The 23,646-nt window shown below is 38.9% G+C and overlaps 1 protein-coding gene across 1 annotated transcript; it reads left to right on the top strand.

The window, feature by feature from the left end:
• Positions 1 to 8,171: 8,171 nt before the first annotated feature.
• Positions 8,172 to 10,207, top strand: LOC129422185 (uncharacterized). Its single transcript, XM_073854613.1, has 4 exons — positions 8,172 to 8,857; positions 9,205 to 9,507; positions 9,629 to 9,940; positions 10,191 to 10,207. Exons 1-4 carry the CDS (start codon positions 8,800 to 8,802, stop codon positions 10,205 to 10,207), a joined length of 690 nt encoding a protein of 229 aa, XP_073710714.1. The 5' UTR covers positions 8,172 to 8,799.
• Positions 10,208 to 23,646: the final 13,439 nt, after the last annotated feature.

The raw sequence follows: 23,646 nt of genomic DNA, 5'->3' as shown, positions 1-23,646 counted from the left end.
TGATAAAAATACTCCTCCGTGATCGTCATGAAAGCACTCGATAAAACAACATCTATCGGGGCTTTTAATTCAAAGTATGCATATTTGGAGAAATATTACTTCAATTTTATATGTTTACTTCAAATTTCTGCAGTGGGGCTAATATTTCACCCATTTTTATTGCAAAAATGGCGATATGAGCAAGCTGGAGTCTCTCGGAGTCTGCAGTCATTCACACTCAGTTTGTTTCATTCATACGTGAAGCCGGAGGGCGCTAAAGTCTGAAACTCTTTCATAAACTTTCATAGAAAGAATAAGACGTCAGTCAGCTCAGCAGCAGCTGTCAGTCAGACGTGAACTTGAACAGTGACCTGCAACGAGCGATCGCTGTTTTTATAATAACATGCAAATAAAGATGTTTTGATGTTTTAAAACCATGGAGACAATAAACACGATTAAGATTATATATGGTTTGTCTGTATTTTTAACGCTATGTCTGTTATTTTCATAACAGTACTGTATATTATAATGCTATGCTAAGCTAACAGCATAAATAACATAAAATTGTTTATTTTCGGTCTTATTTTATGATCCAAAGCCACATCAGATCACGCATGATTGTTTAAGCACTCGACTTTTGATGTTATAATGTGAGTTTTATTATAAATGCTTTTATTTGTAGTGTTTTGATGGTATGCTAAGCTAACGTACTAGCTGTTCTATAAACATCTGCTGTCTGGAGATATGAGATATGTGTTTCTAGGAATAATTTTGACTGGTAAAGCTTCTTTAAGGTAAGTTTCTTTTTGTAAGAAAGGAATTTAATAAAAAGAAAGTGAATTGAGACAAAAGGAGGAAATAAAACACTAAATAGAAATTATGAGCAATTATTAATAATAATAATAAAACATTTAGACAGCCATATCCCGGATTAAAAGTTGTTAATGACTCATCCGGATGCTTATTTAATGAGTCTGTTTAAAACACGGAGCAATAGGACAATAAACTGAAAGGATGTTGTGAGATATAAATAAACAAACATTAGCTTAGCATTTTTGCTGTTTTCTCTAAATAAATTTACATGACATGGGTCTAAAAAAAATTTCATAAAATACAGAGTTTTAGAGGTATCATCTTCAGATTTAAAACAGAACATGGTCAGACCTGTGGCTTTAACTGCAGAGCATTTCTAGATTGCTCCAAAGGCCAATTTCATTTAGATTTTCATAACAATATTTCATACATGTTTGGTGGAGTTTATAAAAAAGTATAATTTAAGCTCTCTATAACAACTTTTTTCATTATGACAGTAACTAATGTTCACCTCTTAATAAACTTCCAAGTGTCTGCTTTCAAATGAGACCAAACTTATGCTTTTAGTGCAAAGACTTCATGGTAACACTTTATAATAACAGTACATGAATAATCATGTACTAATACATAAATTAATAATTACTTTAATATGAAGTAATGATAAGTTAAGCCATGTACTAATCAATAACTAACCATAACTATGTCATGAGTCATATGAATTCATGCATGCATTACAGCCACCTTAACTACACATTAATACATGTTTGTTAGTTAATGCATTAATTAACACTTTGGGTAACCGAAATCAAACATGCTCTAGAACAGTGGTTCCCAACGGTTTGCAGGATCTGATGCTTTGTTTGAGGTCAAATAAAGATGCATAAAATGTTCCAATTATAATTTTAGAAACAAAATATATTTTTCAAATTAATATGCTCACAATTCCAAGCAGGTAGTTAAAGTATTTTATTATGTAAGAATAAGATAATTGTTCCCCATTTTTGTGTGCTTGTCAATGTAGATTGCAAAATCAAAAGGAAGGTGGATGTAAACGTTACAGCCTACAACAGGCTGCCCGCTCGTTGCACTTGTGGTCTGCTTCTATTGGCGCTGTCAAAATATTTCAGTTAAAATTATTCTGACTAGTCCTCAAAAATGACAAACAAAGTCACAATGCCAAATGTATAGTGTTCATATAGAGACCATCAAACGGTCAAATCATACCAGTTTATTTGTGAAAGCTATTATAATGTTATCTTGATGTTATTTTAATTATTGTTTATTTAATTTTTCGCAATTAATTGTATCAGAATCAGCGTTCAGCCAGGGGCGAATCTACAGGTGGATTGACAGCTTGCCCACCCAAACAGATTCATGGAAATACATTGTTTTTTCATTCAAATCGTAACTCTTCAACCATTTGAACTATCAAAAAATTAGAATTGCTCCTAAAGGAGACAAATTGCGCTTTTTGGCAATATATGGTTTAATACGGTAATGTCTTGCTTTCCGTCCACCAATCGCTGCTGTTTTATAGAGCGGAAGAGGCGGGGTTGAAGAGAGCGCGCGGTAGGTTAGAGTAGCAGATTCGTGTGTATGCGTGGATCACTGCGGTAAAGAAAAGACTCCTAAATAAAAACGGTGTAAACCAGGAACACTAAAGTTAACTCGCTCTTGGTGGCTCGGGACTCGACGGCCCGACTGGACTGTTTAAGTGGATTTTCAATAAAGCAGTGTTGAATTTTTTGTTTCTGGGTCCTCTATGTTTCAGAACCAGTGCTTAGGTAAGCTACGGACGTTTAGCTAAATAAATGCTTAATGCTTAAATAGTTCATCGTAAATCGTTGTAATATGCTTATGACTTGCGAATGTAATGCTTATTTAACTGAAATAAACTAGGCTTAATGACGTATGCAGCCTGCATATCCGACCTCCGGAGGATGCAGCCTTCTGTTTGAGAGACGGCCGATTGTAATACAGTTATATTGAATAACGTAATTCCATCTTAAAATGTACAAAACTGACGGAAAAACAGTAATTTATCCTCCCAATTAACGCAAGTTAAAAAAAAAAATGTAAATTTTTCTGGCCCGCAGATGTATAGATGCCCACCCATCAAAAACACTTTCTGCCTCCGCCACTGGGTAACTTATATCTGCAGCAAACTTAGATGCGAAGCTACTCATAAACTCATATAAATTCATGATTTGTTAATGTATGACAAGGTCATGACTTTACTTAAGGGGGCACATCATTACTAACTCATCGTTAACTAACTTCTCATAAACTATAAATTCATGATTTGTTTTGGTATGATTAGGTCATGACTTTACTTGAGGGGGCACATCATTACTAACTCATCGTTAACTACTTATAAACTAACATAAATTCATGATTTGTTAATGTATGATTAGGTCATGACTTTACTTGAGGGGGCACATCATTATTAACTCATCATTAACTACTCATAATCTAACATAAATTAATGACTTGTTAATGTATTATTGTGTAGGACCTACACAATGACTTTTCTTGGAGGGTAACACTGTTAAAAAGTTATCAATTACACATTTTATACAAATTCAGCTCATCAAAATCCAAATTTTTGGTGGTTTTAAAGGAGAGGAGGAAATGTGAAAATTGGTCAGACATTTGGAAGGGGTAATAATGGCTTAAAAGAGGAACAAGACAGATTCTGTATGTGCATTTTGATAATAAGACGAGCCAGTTCACACAATAACCATCGTCTGTAGGCTAACACTGATTTAAATTTAGAAAGTATAGCGTCTGTCACTCTTAATCGCAGCAGTGGAACTAATTTTAATTATTAATGCATAATTGTACATTTAATGATTAAGGTTAACTGTAAATGTTGCAAGAAATCCAGTGCCATTCAATGTTTTTGCTCAGCTGCAGTAGCAAATGTATAAACAGTTTTGCATAAACAAAAGTTATTTTCGTTCTTCTAGAGAGCATTTTTGATGTGGGGTATGCAAAGTGTAAATTAATGCATTAACTAACAAACATGTATTAATGTGTAGTTAAGGTGGGGGTAATTCATGCAGGAATTCATATGACTCATAACATAGTTACAGTTAGTTATTGATTAGTAAATAGCTTAACTCATCATTAGTTCATATTAAACTGATTATTAATTTACGTATTAGTACATGATTATTCATGTACTGTTATTGTAAAGTGTTACCGACTTCATAAACTGTATCTATTTTAGTTTGGCTATGACAGTTTTTGTGGGGGGGTTCGGAAAATGGAATGAGGGCTAACATTAAAACGAACAGCTAAAACTACCACCAAATCCAGTCCCCCCGCACCACCAACAGGAAACATTCTTTATAAGGACCAAACACCCAGAACCCAGTGCCTCCAATTACGCCGCAATCAGCTGACACCTGCAAACAATACAAGCACAAACACAAAACGACCACTGGGCATTACAAACATTAATGACACAGACATAAGTAGGTTAATTGAGGTTACTGTCTCTTTAAGAGAAGCATGGACCCTCTGCTTTCAAACAAACAAAACGTTTCATCCTACCTTGAGTAGTTCTTTTGTAATCAGCTTTTGAATATGGGTAGGTTTCTTCAAAAACACCACATTTCGAGCAAAAAGCAGAGATAATTCCATTTTTGTGACAGACTTTTCATAGAGATCCCATACAGAGCGATCTTTAAAACAGACACGGACACGCAGCCACTTGCCATAGGGCAATACTTCCGGGTTTAAAAAGTTGCAGAAGGTGGATAATAGCGGTATTGCGGAAAGCCGGAAATACTCATCATTGGCAGGGAAGCGTTTTCTCTTGATTGACGAGATATCTCGTCAATGGCGGCGAAAGAGTTAATTGTAAAAAAAAATCACACGTTTGCACATTTGTTCACAAGGTGTTTCTGTACCTAAAGTGAATACAGAGTCCTCCCTGACTTTGCACAGAGTTTGTGCAATGAGGCTCACTGGGGGAAACGCATATTTGCGCAGACAATGGGTTGTCTCTGGGGAAGTAAACAGATCTACTTTTGCTTTGCTGAAACGTTTCCAAATCAGCTGAACTGACAGGGAATGGAGTCACCATTAACCGGGATGTGCAGCTCGTGAGAGCGTATCTGCCACTGTATTGAGGGAGCCTGGGATGTGAATGGCACGAAGAGACCTCAGATTCTTCTGACTCCAAAGGAGGAAATGACAGGTGAGATGCGACAGGTGACGAGAGCATAAACCTCCTTGGCGATTGATGTATGCAACAATCGCAGTGTTGTCTGTGTGAACTAATACGTCTTTGCCCGGTAACTCATTGCTGAAACGGATGAGCGCAAGATATCCAGCCCACATTTCTCAGCAGTTTATGTGCCAATGCAGCTGGGGTGTTGTCCAGACCTCGAAGACTCAAGGCCGTCGTATGTGGCCCCCCATCCCATGTTGGAGGCATCTGTGCATACTATTGCATGCCTGGAGACCTCGATCTCCTCAGGACTCGGACATGAAGCCAACGCTGAAGCAGTCGCATATGGAGCAGCCCAATCAGTGTCACGGCAGCGGCTGCTGCCATATGCCCCAGGAGCTTTTGAAATAATTTCAGCGGAACCACACTCTTGCTCTTGAATGTATTCAGGCAAGTCAGTATCGACTGTACACGCACATTTGTTAGACGAGATGTCAAATCAACTGAGTCCAATTTCATACCGAGAAAAGAGATCCTCTGCACAGGGCAAAGTTTGCTCTTTTCCCAGTTGACCAGAAGACCCAAACAAGGAAAGTGTTTTAGAGTTAAGTCTCTGTGATCGAAAAGTGTCTGATGTGATTGCACTATAATGAGCTAATCATCTAGATCAGTGGTTCTCAAACTGGGGTCCGGGCCCCCAAGGGGGCCGCGAGATGGTGCCAGGGGGGCCCCAGTTTTATGACATAAAATACATTCATTTATCATGAATTCTGTGTAATTAAGCCTAATAAAAATAAGGCTACCAACCAACAGCACTACTTTGTATAACTTAATATGTTTTGTTAAATTTAGACCAGTTTTGTGGCGTTTCCCGGACAGGGATTAGATTAATCCAGGACTAGGCCTTAGTTTAATATGGAAATATAACTAGTTTTAACAAGCATGCCTTACTAAAAACATTACCTGTGTGCATTTTTGGCAAAACAAAGGACCCTATTGTATTTTAATATATGTAAGTGCAAGTTGTTTTCAGTTTGAACAGCTCTTAAAAATGTTTTAGCCCCTATATGTCATAAATTTTCTTTGGGGGGGAACAAAGGAATGCACCGTACACAAGGGGGGCCGCACGCGGAAAAAGTTTGAGAACCACTGATCTAGATACGCAAGAATCCACACACTCTTCTCTCTCAGGGGTTTAATGCCCCCTCCACTACTTTGGTGAATACACGGAGCGAGAGAGAGAGCCCGAATGGGAGGACTTTGTATGCCGAGGGAGAATGATACTTGAAAGTACGTGTCCTTCAGGTCGATAGATGCAAACCAATCGACAACTCCCCCCCTCTGATGTTACGGTGGACCAGGCACGTGCACAGATAGGGCTCAACCTGTGCAGAACACATGCCCTTTTTGTCCTTACACTCCAAAGTGCCCTTTTTTCTAGAGATTTGATTAGATTTTTTTTATTTTCTTTAATAAATCAATTCTATTGGCAACCCTTTACGTATGTCTGTCTGTTTTACAAATATATTTATCAAATAAAAGTTATTAAAAAACAAACTCTTTTTGGATCCGCTCAAACTGTCAGTCAAACCTCTTAACTCCGCCCCCTGATTGCGACGAGCTGAAGTTCCACAGCAGAGCAGCTGAACGTCTTGCAACGGTAGTAAATAAATATCTTGTTGTTTGAGTACAATGCCGTCTCATTACGAAAGAAACACTAGTATGTCTACGGCGCATGTTTTATACATTTGAGCAGGGCCGGTTTAGACGAGATTGGGCGAGAAGGCAATCAGGGAGGAACCAAGGGCTCCAAACTGTGACCAAAATGAGTTTTTGACACAGCGCGAGCAGTTTTCACTGCTGTTCACACACGTGCAGGGCACCCGTGAGGGCCGTGACAACAATACGGATTGCAGGATCGTGTTTTACCGCTTATTTGCATGACGCGTCTCAATCGTTTACCGATGGGTCTATGCAGCCCGGGTGAACCGCGAGAAGATGCGCCCGCGCGGGTTTAAAATTAAACATTGCAGAGATGAGAGATAGAGAAAACTTCTAGCCTACATTAACACCAAAAACATAACAGATTAGAAACGCACAGTTAAGGAAAACTGTGGATATCATAGAAGACGAGAAACTTGTAAAGGATACAAGTATGTATATTGCCCTGCCACTCATCTCATTGCAATATGCCATCTGGATATGTATGTATCTTATGCCTAGAATTAGCCAAGAGGGCTGTATGATTCTTTAGTTCATAACATTTTATTCTGAAATCAACTGCACAAAGTTAAGTCTGTGTAGTATTTTTCAGTAATGCAGTTATTTTGGGAAAATGTAAATAATTGCAGGCTGATTTAAGGTCTGCTCAAAGTTTTCTGCTTGCGCTTCTAACATTTTCTGTCAGGGGCTACAGTGCTCCAAATCCAAAAAGTCAGCCCTGAATGACTAGACTAAATTTTGTATACATTTTCATTGCTGGCTTATTTTAAGGAAAGTGTAGTTCACGAGAGAGAACAACCAACCTAAGTGCACCTTCAAGAGACCAACGTTCCTGGTCCTCAGCACAGTTTTTGCCAGGTAGGCAGATACATGTTGGATATGCTAATGGTATGGCTAATAGTATTTTACTATATTATTTTGATCTTAAATCTCATATTTCCCCTCTTCTCAATGACATACATAAACATGTTAACCAAATAATAAAAATTAGCTCATAAAACCAAAAAGAATAGCTTTTTTTCCTCAAACATATTTTTATTTAACTTTATGTATGCAAAGCAGAGGAAAAAAACGAAAATTAATATATTACACAAATAAGAGGGAGTACACAAGAGCAGTTCACAAACACATGACTACAAATAGGCCTAATACAGACAAACACCCAGTAGGCAAATTGTTAAAGCCAACTTAGAAGGCCAGATATCCTTATAATGCCAAGCTATCATATAATGTAATTTTTCATTCATTAATAGGGAATTTTTCAATCATTAATAGTAAATAAATAAAGTTTAAAAAAGTTTTTAAGACGATTATTATGTGCTATTTATTTGGATGGGGGTGCCCTTTTTCAGTTTTAGCACATGCCCCTCAAAAGGTCTGTGCACGGCCCTGCGGTGGACACTGCATCCGAGGGAGGCACAACAGAGGCCAATGACACTGTAGAACACGGGCCACTCGACTCCATTGGAACCTCCACTGATGGTGGATCAGGGCGCTGAGAGCTGCTGGACAAACCATCGGACCAGCACCATTATACGAAGGTCTCCCTTCACGAGCTTGGTAACTGCACCCTTAGCAGTACCAGGCTTCGAGAAACGACACCCGCCTCCGCAAATCTGCCATGGTCATGCCCTTACAAATGGAGCATGAGCCATCACGAAATGCTGCTTCAGCGTGCTGAAGCCCAGACACGTGACGCAACGATTGTGGTCATCCCGGGGAGCGATATATGTACCGCATCCAGAAACGGAGCGTGGCTGGAATGACATCTTGAAAAAGACACACCCAACCGTGACACGAACGAGTGGCTGTCTTTAAAAAGACACAAAGCTCAAATTTGCAACTCTTTTAGAGGAAATCACTCTTCTAGTGCAGAGTTGATGCAGGGAAGAGGCAAAGCACACACTCACTTCAAACTGAGAAAATAAAACAATTACTGATTGTAAAAGATCTGTCTTACAATTAACTCTGACTCTGTAGTCAAACACTAAAAAGGGAACACATTTGTATATTTTGTAATAATTACGACATGCCGGAAGAGCTGATGATGTTTAAAAGAAGAGATATGACTAAATAATAAAAAGAGGAAGACTGAAAGAAAAAGAATGGCTGATAAGTGCTACATACATCTGCTGGGACTGATATCTATCTATTATTTCACAGGTAAGATATCTGAATCCAACATTTGTAACAAAGTCAGACAGTTTCTATGTCTACAGATTATTTTATTTATTTATAATTTTTTAAATAATTTGTTTATAAAAAGGGAAAACGTAGATTTAACACAAACATTCCTCCACATAGTGTGTTTGTAGTGTGGAATATACTGTAGTTCATACTGTATCACTATTATTACTGTACTTAAAGGACAAAGATTATGAAATATGTGAATCTGACTCAGATTCTGTGAGTATTAAAAGTCTGTCATTATTGAGTAATTATGAAAAAAGTAAAGTATTTGTCTATTATGTGTAAAGTACAGTATAAACATGCCGTTCACCATTTATCAGGTACCAGTGGAGAGGAAGTCATCAATGTGTTCTGTAGTGATGGATTAAATGTCACTCTGCTCTGCGGTGATGCTCCTCCTGACTGTAGATCAACAATGTGGATCTATAATAAGGATAACAAAACTGGAGTTGATCTGTTTACTAAAGGAATAAAGCAGATGGATCATAAAAGAGTGAGTCTGGGGTCTTACTGCTCTCTGAACATCTATAAAACCACAATAGAAGATCACGGGCTTTACACCTGCCGACAACTGAATACTGATCCATACACTGATGTCAATGTTTATCTGCATGTTCTTCATGGTCAGTGTTTCTGTTCATTATATAAATATTTGTTTCATTTAAAAGATCACAATTTTCTCTTTTAACTCACATGTTTACAGAGAAGTCTGTTGTGTGATTTGTGTTTTAATTTGTGTTTCAGTGTCTTTATCATCCACACAGACTGAGATTAAAGCAGGCAGAAATGTCACTCTCTCCTGTCAATTATATTTTTTTGATGGATATGATTGTGAGGGTTTGCTCCATGAGGATGGATTTCAAATAATCTGGGTGAATGAGTTTGATGTTAATCTACAATCAGTCTCCAGATATCAGATCTCATCTTCAACAGAACACTGTAACAGCAGTCTGACTACAACACTCCTGAATGAAGACAACAACAGAGAGTTGAGATGTCAGATTATTAAAGGAACTGAAGTTAAGACCTCAGACAGATACACTGTCAAGTATTTAGGTAAGAAAATCTCTCTGCTACACGTGCTCCTGCATTGTAGCTTATTGGTAAAGTATTGCGTTAGCAACACAACAGATCTTAGGTTCAAACTAAGGAAACACACTGATAAAAATGTATACCTTGTAATGGACTATCACTTTGCATAAAGTATAAATGCACATCATTGTGCCTAGACAAAGGATCCACTCTTGGGAAAATATTGAATTCTAGCAGTTAATGTACACAAACATCAAATAAAAATTACTTGCAGTTCAGAAACACAACTAGGAAATAACACTTTTCAGTCCTTATATTAAAGCACAGACGTTAGATTGTTGAAAATAAGTTATTAATTTTATACTAAACTTGAGAAAGACCTTTCCTTCCCTTAACAGTGCATGAAAGCGATTTACTTCACACAGGTATGAACTATCTTAACAATGACGTTGTGAAATATGACAGGTAATGTAATCTCAAAAAATAAGTCATCTCTCAGGAAGTATGCTTGTTAATAATAACCCATGTGACTATGTGTAATGTCAATGATGTAATTTCCTGTTTCACATAAATAATTTCATTGTTCCTTCATGTCATCATGTGTCCTGCAGTGATCCTGGCTGTATCTGCTGCTGTAGTTTCTCTTTTTGCTCTTCTTCTTCTCTGGTTGTTCTGTAATAAAAGAGCCGGTGAGTTTTTATCATTAACACAGAATAACAGAACTATTCAGTTAAACACACATATTGATGATGGTCTCATCTTGCATTTGTCTAATAACCAAACTGAAAACAGGAGACACAAATGTTGTCAATGAAACAAACAGTCATTAAAATAACTCTTAGTCCAACAGCCAACTAGAATCCAATAGACAAGTATGATCAAAATATATCTGGGCTACGTTTCCTGATAACTTAGCACTTAAGAGCACTTTCTATGAGATACTTAATGAACTTTAGTTATTTCACATGCTTTTCCCAAAAATGCACTTAAATACAGTCACACGCAGCGTGCTTTAAGTGCTACTTACGAGTTACTATTCGTTTGTCAAGTGATGAAATTTCACCTATTGAATGACTTGTAATTGAACTAAGGTATGGGCCTAATAAAACAATGTCTCTAAAATCTTTAGTCTCTTTAAGAATTGCCTTCTAAATTTTATAGAGTAGATGAAAGGCAGTAAGACTTATGTAAACCATCTGGGCCCGGTTCCCCAAAACGTTCTTATCGCTAAGTAGTTCTTAACCTATTCCTTAACCTCTCTCTTAACTCTATGGCACGGTTCCCAAAACGTTCGTACACTAAGTATATCTTCTGTAAGTCACACTTTCGTAAGGTTGGTCTGGACCATTCGTAAGCTCTCTCTTAGCGTTGTTTGAGCGCAAAACGCTATTGCCGCAGTCTTTAGAAATCAGTGCAGCGCAGTACAAGTCAAACTATGGTATCCTGACAATGATTTTATGTTATGGACATTTTTAAGACTTATAATAGAATATGTTTGCAATGGATAGAGGACTATTTATGCAGTTGACTTTATTTGGTATCAGAACTAATGAATCAAAGACGGCGCCGGTGTTTGTTCCTCATTGAAGTCTGTTCCCTCTATGTTTACAACGTTTTCATCACGTTATATTTATAATTTATTTAGAATTCAATTGGTTATACTAAAAAGCAATAATATCATGTATTCTATTACACAATTTATTAAATATTTCATATTTGACAGTTTTATGTCTTTTAACATATAGCCTGTCATTTTCTTTTCATTTTTCTCTACTGTTTGTTTTAAAACTGTTATGTTTCCAAACATAATGTATATTATACATATAATATGATTCATACTGTAAAAATAATTGACTTACAAACAAAAACAGTCAAGATACATTACATAAATGCACACATTTAAATATCAGTAGCCCTTTAAAACTTTCAATGTATATAAAGAATAAACATATAATGTGATAAAAACGCGATAAAAAGACTAAACTAAAGGGAAACACAGGGGGAACAGACTTACACACAACACCGGTAACCCCGTAACCATGCCAATTTTTTTTATTCGGCAACACTTAAAACCTTTTGACAATTTGCCTGACGTGGCTAAATAAAAAAAATTGCCTCCCAAGACAACCCATTATGGAGCTGCTGGATCTTCTCAGACCATAATTCTGTATCTAATTCTCTCTCTCTCTCTCTCTCTCTCTCTCTCTCTCTCTCTCTCTCTCTCTCTCTCTCTCTCTCTCTCTGTTCATTGTAGATATTGCTTTTTATTGAAAACATTAAACAATGGCCAGCAATACCGCATTAAACAGAAGTAACTGCAGCTGCTTGCCAATTAATTCTGATCGTAGTACATTACCATTAGTATAAAAGGGTATTAAATATTTTTTTAAAGTCGTTAAACCCATGTTTAACATGGATGATTAGCGAGGAATACCCGGTTCGTCTACCCGTATTACTGACAATTTGATAATTTAATTAATAGTCTATATTTTACGGATAACTAAACTATGTTAAAATAAATGTTACTGGAATAAATTGAGTAATGTTCCATTTGTATAGAGCGTGTTGTCTTTCTTAACGCCGTAATGCACCTTTGCGTGAAGTGGAGAATCGATCCCTGAGCGATCGATCGCAAATAATTCAGCACCTTCACTTGGGACAGCGACATTGTTACGTCGTACTTAGAGGCAGCGTGTTAAGAAGCTTCCTAAGAGACACTTCGGGGAACATACTTAGGAACATAAACAACTTTGCTAAGATATATCTTTTTGAGCCTTCTTAGCGTGCTAAGAGTGAGCGTTATCGGGGAACCGGGCCCTGAACATTATCATGGATTGAAAAACTTGCACATGGTTGATTGAAATTTTTATTTCATTATTTTTATAATAAATTAATAAACAAAGAAAAACCCAATAAATAAATGAAGAGTTTCGTTGCAAAACGAGATAAATCCATTTTTTTACATTTTTGTCAAAACATGTTTCTTATTATGTTATCATGTTATTATTTTGTTTTATGGTGCTACTTAGCTGTGTTTTTTAAGTTATGAAGGTTTAAATCAAAACAAACCAACTACAGTTGCATTGAAATTAATTGGAATGCACAACCTAAAAACGAGATTTCTGAACAATTAATAAAACGGTGGTTATCTCGTTTTGCAACGAAACTCTTCAAATATACATACAAAAACATTACATCATCGTCATTGTACAGGAGTAAAGCTTAGGTGCAATTTGACGATTGTCCTGTAAACTTGTAACTCTGTCACCTAGAGATTTTTGATAACTCCAGACAATTTTCAAGTGCCACTGAAGTTACGATGCTTTTGGGAAATGGCCCGTAAGTCTAAGATGATTCGTATGATCACTTTTATGATTTACTTTGTGACACTGCCACACAAGATTCATGTTTTAACCGCTCAATATATATATTTTATGATTTTATGTATATTTGAGTTTTAAAGCTCCCGTTCTGTCTGTGATTTTGAAGCTTTGATTGTGTTTAAAGTGGGCAATATAACATGTGTTCATGTTTTACGTGTAAAAAAGCGCGGTATTTTTCACACAATTTACTTATCTGTATAGCGCTGTTTTCACTGTCCTCAAAACACGCTGATGTCTTCCTTGTTATGTGAAGTCCCTCCTTCAGAAATACGTATCAAGTCCTGATTGTGTAGTTTGTTTAGTGCAGTGTTTCCCAACCCTGGTCCTCGGGCACCCCCTCCCAGAAAGTTGTAGATGTCTCCTTATTTAACACACCTGATTTAACTCATCAGCTTGTTAGAGACACATGTTAACCATTTTGGAAGTAGGCTGATGATTCGAATCAGGTGTTTTAAATAAGGAGACATCTAAAACTTTCTGGGAGGGGGTGCCCGAGGACCAGGATTGGGAAACATTGGTTTAGTGTGTTGTGATTCGATAGCAGCTTAGCTTAGCAGAGCCGTTTGAGCCAAAGCTGGTGACTGACGTATTCCTGTGGGCGGACTTTATTCAACGAACTGTTTTACTGACGTCATTAAAGCAGGAAATAGAGGGCTGTAGTCCAAACCGGCCGTTCGTTGTAGGCTTTTTAAGAGGAATTCTACTGAAGAAAATATATCGCATGGCAGTGAACTTTGAGCTTCATTTACACACTAACTAGGGTTTAAAAAATGGTATCAGGATGAACGTGACCTTTAAATGGATTTTACATGTAGTCTTAGCCATTTTATTCCATTTTATCTTACTTTTAATTTGTGTGTATGTCTTTTATTTTGATATGGTCTACCTGTCATGTGAGTGTGATCACGTGGCAGGAAACAGGAAGGGACTCTATAAAAGGAAGTAGCAAAGAGCGGGTAGCTGATGCTAAAGCTCAACCAAACTGTTGCTGGTCAGTGGAGTTACTTTTATTGGACTTACCTTTCCAGAGTTTGGATTATCACTATCATTGGATTGTATATACACTGGAGAACACTTTGCACATTTGGACTTTTAACACGCTTGAACGTTTAGATTGTTTTAGGTTTGGTTTTCTTGTATTCCTTTCTTTTAATGTGTTGTTTTAAGTTCATTGTGATCCTTGTAAATACACTTATTTAATTTTACTTGTTTTTCATCCTTTTAACATTGTTTTAACCTCACACATCTGACCCCTTTTAACTATTTGTAACGCAGCTAATAGGGCTGATTGTTACAACTTAGCCTTACGATGCTTTTGGGAAATGCAACCCAGTATGTTTAAGTCAGCTGTGTTTTACTCAAATTAAACCTTAAGGACACCGTAAGTTACTAAGTGTCTGAAAAAAATTACCAAAAGGCACAAGTTTACTTGAAGTAAAAAAGATTATACTGAGATTTTAATTGTGGATGTGTCTGCTTCAAAACTTTAAAGAAATCTGCGTAAACGGAGAAAAACCAAACACTTTTAGTGGATATTCCTTCGAAAGATGCAGCGATATGTACCTAAAGCCATAGATATAAATATACAGATATTCACATAGCTTCACATATATAGACATATCCGCCATTTTGGAATGGTCCAGTTGTAGACGTCACTCTCATTTTCCAGGATACCACAACATTCCTGTCATGATTCTGTTCTGTGTTCCCCTTTCCCGTGCTCTTAGTTTGAAGTTATGTCTCTGTTTGCCATGTTTGTAGTTCTGTGTAGTTCTTTTGTTCGTTGGTCTGTGTTCTGATTGTTCCCCAGGTGTGTCTTGTTATCCCTTCAGTGTATATAAGCACAGTGTTTCAGTTGTCCTGTATCAGTCGTTGTTTGTTTTGGTTTACAAGTTTTTGTTTTGGTTTCATTCTCATTCTCCCAGTGTTATTTTGTATTACTTTATGTTATCATTAAAGTCACCTGCTTTTGGTTCCACTGTCTCCGCCTGCCTTTTTCCACAAAACATTACAAAATGACTGATCAACTAGGATCCAGCAGTGACTTTCACCAGCTCACGCCACATCATGGACCCAGCAGCTTTTTGGTCTCCAGCCATGAGACTCCTTATGCTCCCGCTCCCTTGAGGACCTTGTTCCACACACATCCATTACGCAGATAAGTCACTAATAGTTTTTTATCAAAGCAGTCTAAACGAACCACCTAAATCAGAACTCTCGCAATATGATCCTCAGGGGAGTTTTGAGAACTTTGTGGAGTTGGCCCTGGTGTTGAGCAGGTCCCCTTTCACTGTGCGCGAGGTTGATGAGGAGGCCTCGCCTAAACAGGTTTTTTTTTGGGGGGGCAGTAGGCATCAGGTCCATGGGCTAAGAAGCCAGATCAGCCACAGAGGCCTGAATGCATTACATTAACTCAGTCCAGTCCTTTCCTTTGTATGCCTGCATACGAGCCTGTTCACAAGATGGCTGCTGCCATGCCTGCACCTGTTTTGAAAATGGCCACCGCCGTGCATGCAACTGTTTTAAAGAGGGCCGTTGCCATTCCTGCATTGATTCCACAGAGGGTTGGTACCATAGCTGCTCCTGTTCTTAAGATGGCTGCCATGCCCGCACCCAAGCCACTTCACAAGATGGCTGTCACACCCGAGCCACTTCACAAGATGGCTGTCTCACCAGCCTCTCCAGTTCATGCTAGGACCCAGAGGTTAATGTCTAGTCTGGAGGATACCCATATGATGTCTGTACGGACGGCAGAGATCCCAAGTCCAGTTGTGTCCAGTTCCATGGTCTCTATGGTGCCTGAGGTATGTCCTTTGACTTCTGTGCTTTCTGTATTTGCCATGGCTCTGTGGTGTGAGTGTGGTCTGCTTTCTGTTCATCTGTTTCACAAGATGTCTCTCAAACCCATGAACCTGAGTCATCTGAGTTGGTCGCAAAGTCTGAACCTGAGTCTCCTGAACTACCTGTCATGCCTGAGAGGTCCGAATCTGAGTCTCCTTCACTTTCTGTCATGTCTGAGAGGTCCGAACCTGAGTCTTCTTCACTTCCTGTCACAGCTGAAGGGAACCCTTAGAGAACCTATCCACAACGACTAGTACACAGGTGTTGTTCTGGGACTTGGGCAGGTCCGTCATGAAGTCAACTCCTAGGTGTGACCACGGTCATTGAGGAATAGGTAGGGGAACAAGTTTACTTTCTGGAAGCTTATTGGGAGTGTTGGTGATGGCGCAGACTGAGCGTACCTTGCGACATCCTGGGAGATGTTAGGCCACCAGTACCATTGATTGAGAAGCGAGAGGGTCCGCCTGCTACCTGGGTGTCCGGTGCCTGGAGTGGAATGAGCTGCATCCAAGAGTTTGTGATGAAGATGTACCGGAACAAAGGTGAGATTGGTGATCATCGATGTTCCAGACGATGGGACCGACAAACACGGCTGGAGGGAGTATAGGCTCAAAAGGGAGATCCTCACTAGGGGAACCATGGAGTCGAGAGAGGATGTCTGCTTTCAGGTTTTTCTTCCTGGACTGTAGGTTACCTTGAAGTTGAATCGGGTAAAAACAATGACCACCTAGCTTGGCGTGGATTCAACCTCTTTGTGTCCCGAAGATATTCAAGGTTACGGTGATCTGTAATGACTTCATTTGGTCCATTTGAACACCCTGTGGATCTACGATGTATCCCAGGAACTGGACAGAAGTATGGAACTCACATTTTTCAAGCATAAGGTACAGTTGATGCTCTCGTAACTTCTCCAAGACAAGGGTTACAGGATGCTGGTGTTGGGTAAGTGTATTGGAGAAGATCAAGATATCATCTATGTAGACAATGACGAATTTGTTCAGGTACTCACGGAAGATCTCGTTCATGTATCCTTGGAACACAGAGGGGGAGTTGGATAACCCAAAGGGCATGACCTGGTATTCATAGATACCAGCGGGTGTCATGAAGGCTGTCTTTCATTCGTCGCCTGTTCCAGGGTAGCTGTAACCAGAGGAAGGGGGGGGTATTGAAACTTGACAGTTTGGGAGTTAAGATGACGGTAATCAATACAGGGTCTTAAACCTCCATCTTTCTTGGCCATGAAAAAGCTGGAAGCGGCAGGGGAAGTAGATGGTGGGATGAACTGTTGCTTTAAAGCTTCCTCCACCAGGGCCGGCCCTGGCCAATTTGCTGCCCTAGGGAAGATTTCACCTGGTGCCCTTTAGAATCACAATTATGTTCCAATCATTTTGTTCATAAACTTACACAGAAAAAAAATGCACAGCTTTGTCTAGTTTTTCTTAATTTTGAAAATATTTTGGAAACACACACAAACACACACGCACGCACGCACACGCACACATACATACAATACCCTGTCACTCAGGCATTTGATCTTGACATTTTACTGAAGCGGCAGTTTAAAATATAAACCCAGAATTCAGCAAACGTCAAGAACAAGAAAACGGAAACATCAATCAGACCGAGACGCGGGATTTAAATTACGTTACACGGACCATGTTTAAATTTCAATGTTTCTGCACAGAAATACCAACTTTGTCTGGTATTAATAAGCTGCACATTGGAGTGCTGGCTGCTCTCCACGGTGTTGAAGACGCGTGATGGCACTATGCACAGATATTTACGTGCAATCTATTGGAAAGGGGAGGAGTCATTAGTTGGGTTAGTAAAATAACGAAATTATAGCTTTTAAATAGAAGAAAAAAGTTTTTTTTGTAAAGAGATATATTTTTTTTAAGTTTAAAAGTGCACAACTCTTCTCAAATGGAAGAAAGCTATACTTTTCCCCTTTCGTGCAACCTATCGGAAAGCGCAGGTGAGTTTGGGTAGTAAAATAATGAAATTATAGATTTAAGTACAAAATAGTATTTATATAAAGAGAAATATTGAAATAAAAAGTGCAAAACTCTTCTTAAGTGGAAGTAATAAAGTAAAATAACGAATAGTAATTATATAATAATGAATAATAGTTTCCAGTAGGTTGCACGTAAATATCTGTGCCGCCACCAGTACTCCGTCCGAGCGCGTCTTCGGCACCGCGGCCAGCGCTCCCAAGCGCAGCTTGTTAATACCAAACAAAATGAACAAGTTGGTATTTTTGTGTAGAAACATTGAAATTTAAACATGGTCTGTGTAACATTATGTAAATTCCGCGTCTCTGTCTGATTGTTGTTTCCGTTCTGATCTTGTTCTAGACGTTCGCTGAATTCTGGGTTTATATTTTAAACTGCCGTTTCAGTGCAGTATAGCCACAGAGCTATTTAACAAGCACGATCTTCCGAGATTATATGCTACTAATAATTCATTAATAACTGCTGTTTTCTTGTGCAAAATTAAATATTTATAGTTAAATGTTTATATACATATATTAAAAAAATAATAATTTGGGCGCACGGACGCCCCAAGGGGTCGGCGGCGCCCTTAGCATTTGCCTATTCCGCCTATGCCCAGGGCCGGCCCTGTCCTCCACATACTCCTCCATGGCCTTCTGATCAGGAATGGACAGGGGATAGATGCGTCCTTTGGGTAGTGATGCTCCAGGTAGCAGGTCGATAGCACAGTCCCATGGCCAATGTGGGGAAAGTAGCCAGTTGCTTGCTAAAGACATCCTGGAACGCCTGGTATTCATCCGGTATTTCAACTTCTTTGGAGACAGAAGGACTTTCAGTCGTGGATCCGACTGGTATTAAAGACTCAGACTTGGATGATGATGAATGAAGATGACGCTTTCTCCATTGCGTCAGTCGATGGTGGGTAGATGCTTTGAAAGCCAAGGGCGTCCCAGGATGATCTATGCATTGGATTCCTACAGCACCATAAAGGATATTTCCTCCACATGAAGACATCCAACACGAAGGGTTAAATTGTGAGTGTAGTCTTGCGGGTATCTGTGTCTTCGTATGTTCAGTTTTTGAAAGAGGGTTGTGGAAATGAAGTTCCATGCAGATCCTAAGTCGATTAGAGCTTTCGCTGGGACACAAATACAAGAGGTTAGCCGGAGTAAAGGATTTTACGATTTAAAGCTTCAATGTTTGCTGATACGAGTGCAGTCACATTCCATCCATTTGCAGCCGCTAGGATTTGAAATTGTAAAGCATAATTACTCACAGATAGTTTTCCTTGGAGTAGATTGAGAAGAGAATCGTAGACTAATAAATCGGACATAGTTTGGCCAAACACCTCCTTAAAATGCTGACGAGGGAGCGGGCTTTGGTGGAAGCAAATGTAGCCGGGCTGAGTGAAGGATATATCCGGGTACTGCAGGAGGGTGACTGGGTGGTGATGGAAGTAATGACAGACGGACAGCATGAACCAACTCTGTGAAGGGATCGCGAATCGGATTCCCTCCGGTCTCCGTGGTGTTTTGCATTTTTTGTAGTCTGGTCTTATGTTACGCTGTGAACCAGGAAGCAGACTGGATGTAAGTAGAAATGTTCTTTATTGAATAACACACACGATATGAAAGTAAACAGGTGAGTAACTTAGCTCCAGATAACAATGTCTTGGTTTGCTGAAAACGGAGGATGATCAGACTGGCCGGTATGGAGAAACGAAGGAGAGTTCAGGTAAGTGTAGCAGAGTCTAGTGATCGAGTGATGAGACCAGACGGGGACTGAGTAAGCAGGTGAGTGTTTTAAAGGGGTATGGTGGTTTGGCACAGCTGATGGTGATCAGTACTCCGGAGAATGTGAGCGATTGGAAGGAGTGAATAAAGATGTTGATGGCTGTGTAGATGGGATCCTGACAGTGCTGAATTACAGAGCTGGTACTGTATATTAAACCACATCACTGTAATCAGACCAGATGCCTTCTTTCTGGGGTTTTTTACATCGCTGTCATATTTGTGTGTGTTTATGTTATTGAGAGAAAAGCGCTCAGCACATATGTATAACGTGGTGTTATTCAAAATACGTGTTCCACTTCCATGTATCCATGTTTAACTATATTTATTTCTGATTGGGCGAGCCATCGGTCAATGTGGGTGGGCCCATAGCTCTGCGCCTGGTGTTCAGCTACCGTCGTGACAGGGTTGCCAGGTCTGTGCAACAAAATCAACCATTTAATCAAGCCCAATGACCATAGCTAAAATACCAACATATTATTTTCATGTATGAAACAATCTTACCTTGATATTTTTGGACTTGTGTATAGCAGATTCATATAATAATTTGTTTCAGTTTTCCTGCAATCTTATTAATCATAATAACAATCTTATTTAATTTGTTATTATTTAGTGAGAAATACCAAGCAATAAAACTAAGAGTCAAAATACTAAGAGAAAAGAACCATTATGTGTATTTTTAGGTTTAACTATCTGGGGTCGACTTCGGCGGGGGCGCCACAAACTCTTGTGCTGATTTTTCAATCACTCCGCAAAGAGACTAAGATTACTCTGCTGATTTTGGACATACAGATATGATTTATACATCATTTAAAACGTTAAAGTGTCTAGTTGTTTTCTGTCCACCCCCAATAAAAACAGAATGTTGTGCTTTTTGCAAAATTAGGAAAATAAACATAATGCGCGTTCTGTTCTCTCTCCCTCAGTGAAGTCCTTTCAGAAACACGTCAGAAAAATTAACTGTAACTTAACGAATACTTGTCATACAAACAAAAGATAAATGTCTACATAATGGAATGTCAGCTTTTAAATGATGTAAGTGAAATCGAAAACAAATATTCTCATTTGGTGTAAACTGTATGAGAAGGAGGAGAGGTACCGTCTTTCTCCTGTTACCTGTATAAATAACTGTAATGAGCTGAGATCACCACGCGCCGCTCCATTAAAGTGAACGAGCAAAGACATCAATATGCATTACTCTGGCCTCCTGCCTGCAGTCAATCCCAAATCCAGTCTCTCCATTCCTTGATATGCTGAGTTGTTTCATCCGAGTGCACCAAACATGATATCTAAATCCTTATTTACTCGCGTGTGTTACTAAAAGTTATCTCCAGAAGCCAGTGTTTTCTTTGTGCTTCTGTCAAACAGTAACTTACAGACGACGACGCGACGGGCACAAACATACACAAACAAACGGGTCAGGAAATTTGAACGCTTTTTTGGTATTCTTATAAAAGACGCGATTGCATACAGCGCATCTAAATCCGTATTTATTCGCGTCTATGCTTATATCTCTGCATAGCAAGTTTATTACACGCAGGATAGCACACATGTCCACACATTCCTTTGTGGCGCTTTCACTATCAACACGTGAGTAATGGCGGCGGCTGTAAACAAACATTGATGAGTTCGCTCGTCCCTTGTTGTGTTGTAATGATTACAAAACCACAAATTAACAGTCCAGACAACGATAGGCAGTTCTTCAGCTTTTTACTGCGCAAAAGTAAAACTCTCGCTGGCCAACCAAACAATAACCCTGTGTTCATTTTTACGATGGCCAAACAGTACTTTTACCAGAGTTCAATAACACTACACTACATACCTTACTAAATTTACCATGATTACTATAGTAGGCTATTTGTTGCCAAAAACATGGTTGCACAATTATAAATTCCCAAGTATACCTTTTCATGGTTTTACTACAAAGAAAGTTAGATTCCTGTTACATTCCTACAAGGCTCATTATGCAAGTCTTTTGTTTTCTCAGCTGTCAATCACAGATTATTCAGGTGCTTTCTCGCCTCCTCGCATACAGCCTTTCCCAGGAAAAAGTGTCTTAGAAATTTTAAATCAATATATTGTTTTATGTGAATGATTAGGCAGAATGATTTTCACATCATTTTGAAGAAAAAACTCTAGACTACTAGATCATATTTTGAAAAGTCTTGGGAAAAGATGTTTAGAATGAGTTTTGTGGACTTATATCAGTGACTTAAAAATTTTGCTTTTTCAAAAACCACGCATAAACTTTTTTTTCTCAAAAATACAAACATGTACATACATGTTGATCATATTATATTTTAGCCCAGTTTGTGCTGAACACAGTGTTATGAGACTTTTGCCATTAATATGTTTTTAAGCAACTGAAAAAAGCACAAATGTCAGTGCATGTCAAAACTTTTCCAGGGCCCTAAAAACCCCTTAAGGGCTTGTTATACTCGCGCTTTGGTCCGCAACGCAAGCCTCCGCGGATCGCGCGCGCGTCTCACCAAACGGACGAGTAAAATTAAACAAATCTGCCTATCAGAATGAAGCAACAGTCAGGCCCGTAAGGTTGTGGGGGAAGTGCCGATTTCAAGAGAAAATAAAACATGAACAGTTCCAAATAAACTATTGTACACTGTGCACACCACACCTCATTCCTGCCCCCTAAAACTGTCTAGCTAGTTTGTGCATTTGAATTCATGACCGATAAATCATCGACAGTTTATTATTTTTTCTTACCGCTGACATGTGCATGGCGCGTCAAATTTGAAAAGTGAATGACGATACGAAAATGACGTCAGCTGTCCATCCACTGGTGTCCAGCCACTGGTGTCTAGCCAGAAGTGAGTCTGCGGGGCTGCAGCTGGATGCCTCTCGTTCATCCAGCGGCGAAAAAGGAAATTAGCGGCTAAACGGAAATGACGTAGGTTGTCTATCCACTGGTGTCCAGCCACTGGTGTCTAGTCGGAGGTGAGTCTGCGGGGCTGCAGCTGGATGCTATTGAACAACCCTAGTGCTTTTAACATTAGAGTTTGATATATATAAATATGAGAACATGAATAAAACAACAATCTTTTAAATATGTCTTTATTAAACATTATCATTTCATTAACGTTTTTACTAAACAAACAGTACAGACATCTTAAGGTTTGTATTTTATTCCTCATCCAGTGGTTCATTCAATACAAATATAAGCCAAACGTTTTGAATCATGTAAAATAATTCGTGTTTTAAACTGCAAAGTTTCCATACTTTACTTCCAGAGTGTCAGATAAATATATACATTGTTTTGCTTGGATTGATCAAAGAGATACGTCACAGGCTTGCCTGCTCGGACAGAATCGCCTCGAGTTCGGTCAATTTCGGATGCGGAGCCGCGCGGAAAGTTAAAAAAATGCCGTGCACAGCGCCACGCGAAATAGGGTCGCGCGCACCCCTATTTCGCGTGGCGCTGTGCACGGCATTTTTTTAACCCCACTCCACGTTGACGTCATTTTTGCCGCGCGCACCAACGCGCTCTTGCGGACGCGGCGACCATAAACTAGGCTTTAGACCCCAGAGGGTTAACAGGTTGTCAGTATAGTTCTTGATCTTTATTGGTTAAACATTTACCACTTTATTTTATTACTATGCAATAACAGAATATCAATCAACTTCTTACAGAGAAAAGAAAAATGGCTCAGGATTCACATGTAAGTATTAAAATTTCTATACTTCAGAATATTAACATACCTCAATAC

Source organism: Misgurnus anguillicaudatus, chromosome 16, assembly GCF_027580225.2.
Source record: "Misgurnus anguillicaudatus chromosome 16, ASM2758022v2, whole genome shotgun sequence".
In the NCBI taxonomy this organism is placed as follows: Eukaryota; Metazoa; Chordata; class Actinopteri; order Cypriniformes; family Cobitidae; genus Misgurnus; species Misgurnus anguillicaudatus.
The sequence above is the reverse complement of the archived record's forward strand: the minus strand, read 5'-3'. Positions and strand labels throughout refer to the sequence as shown.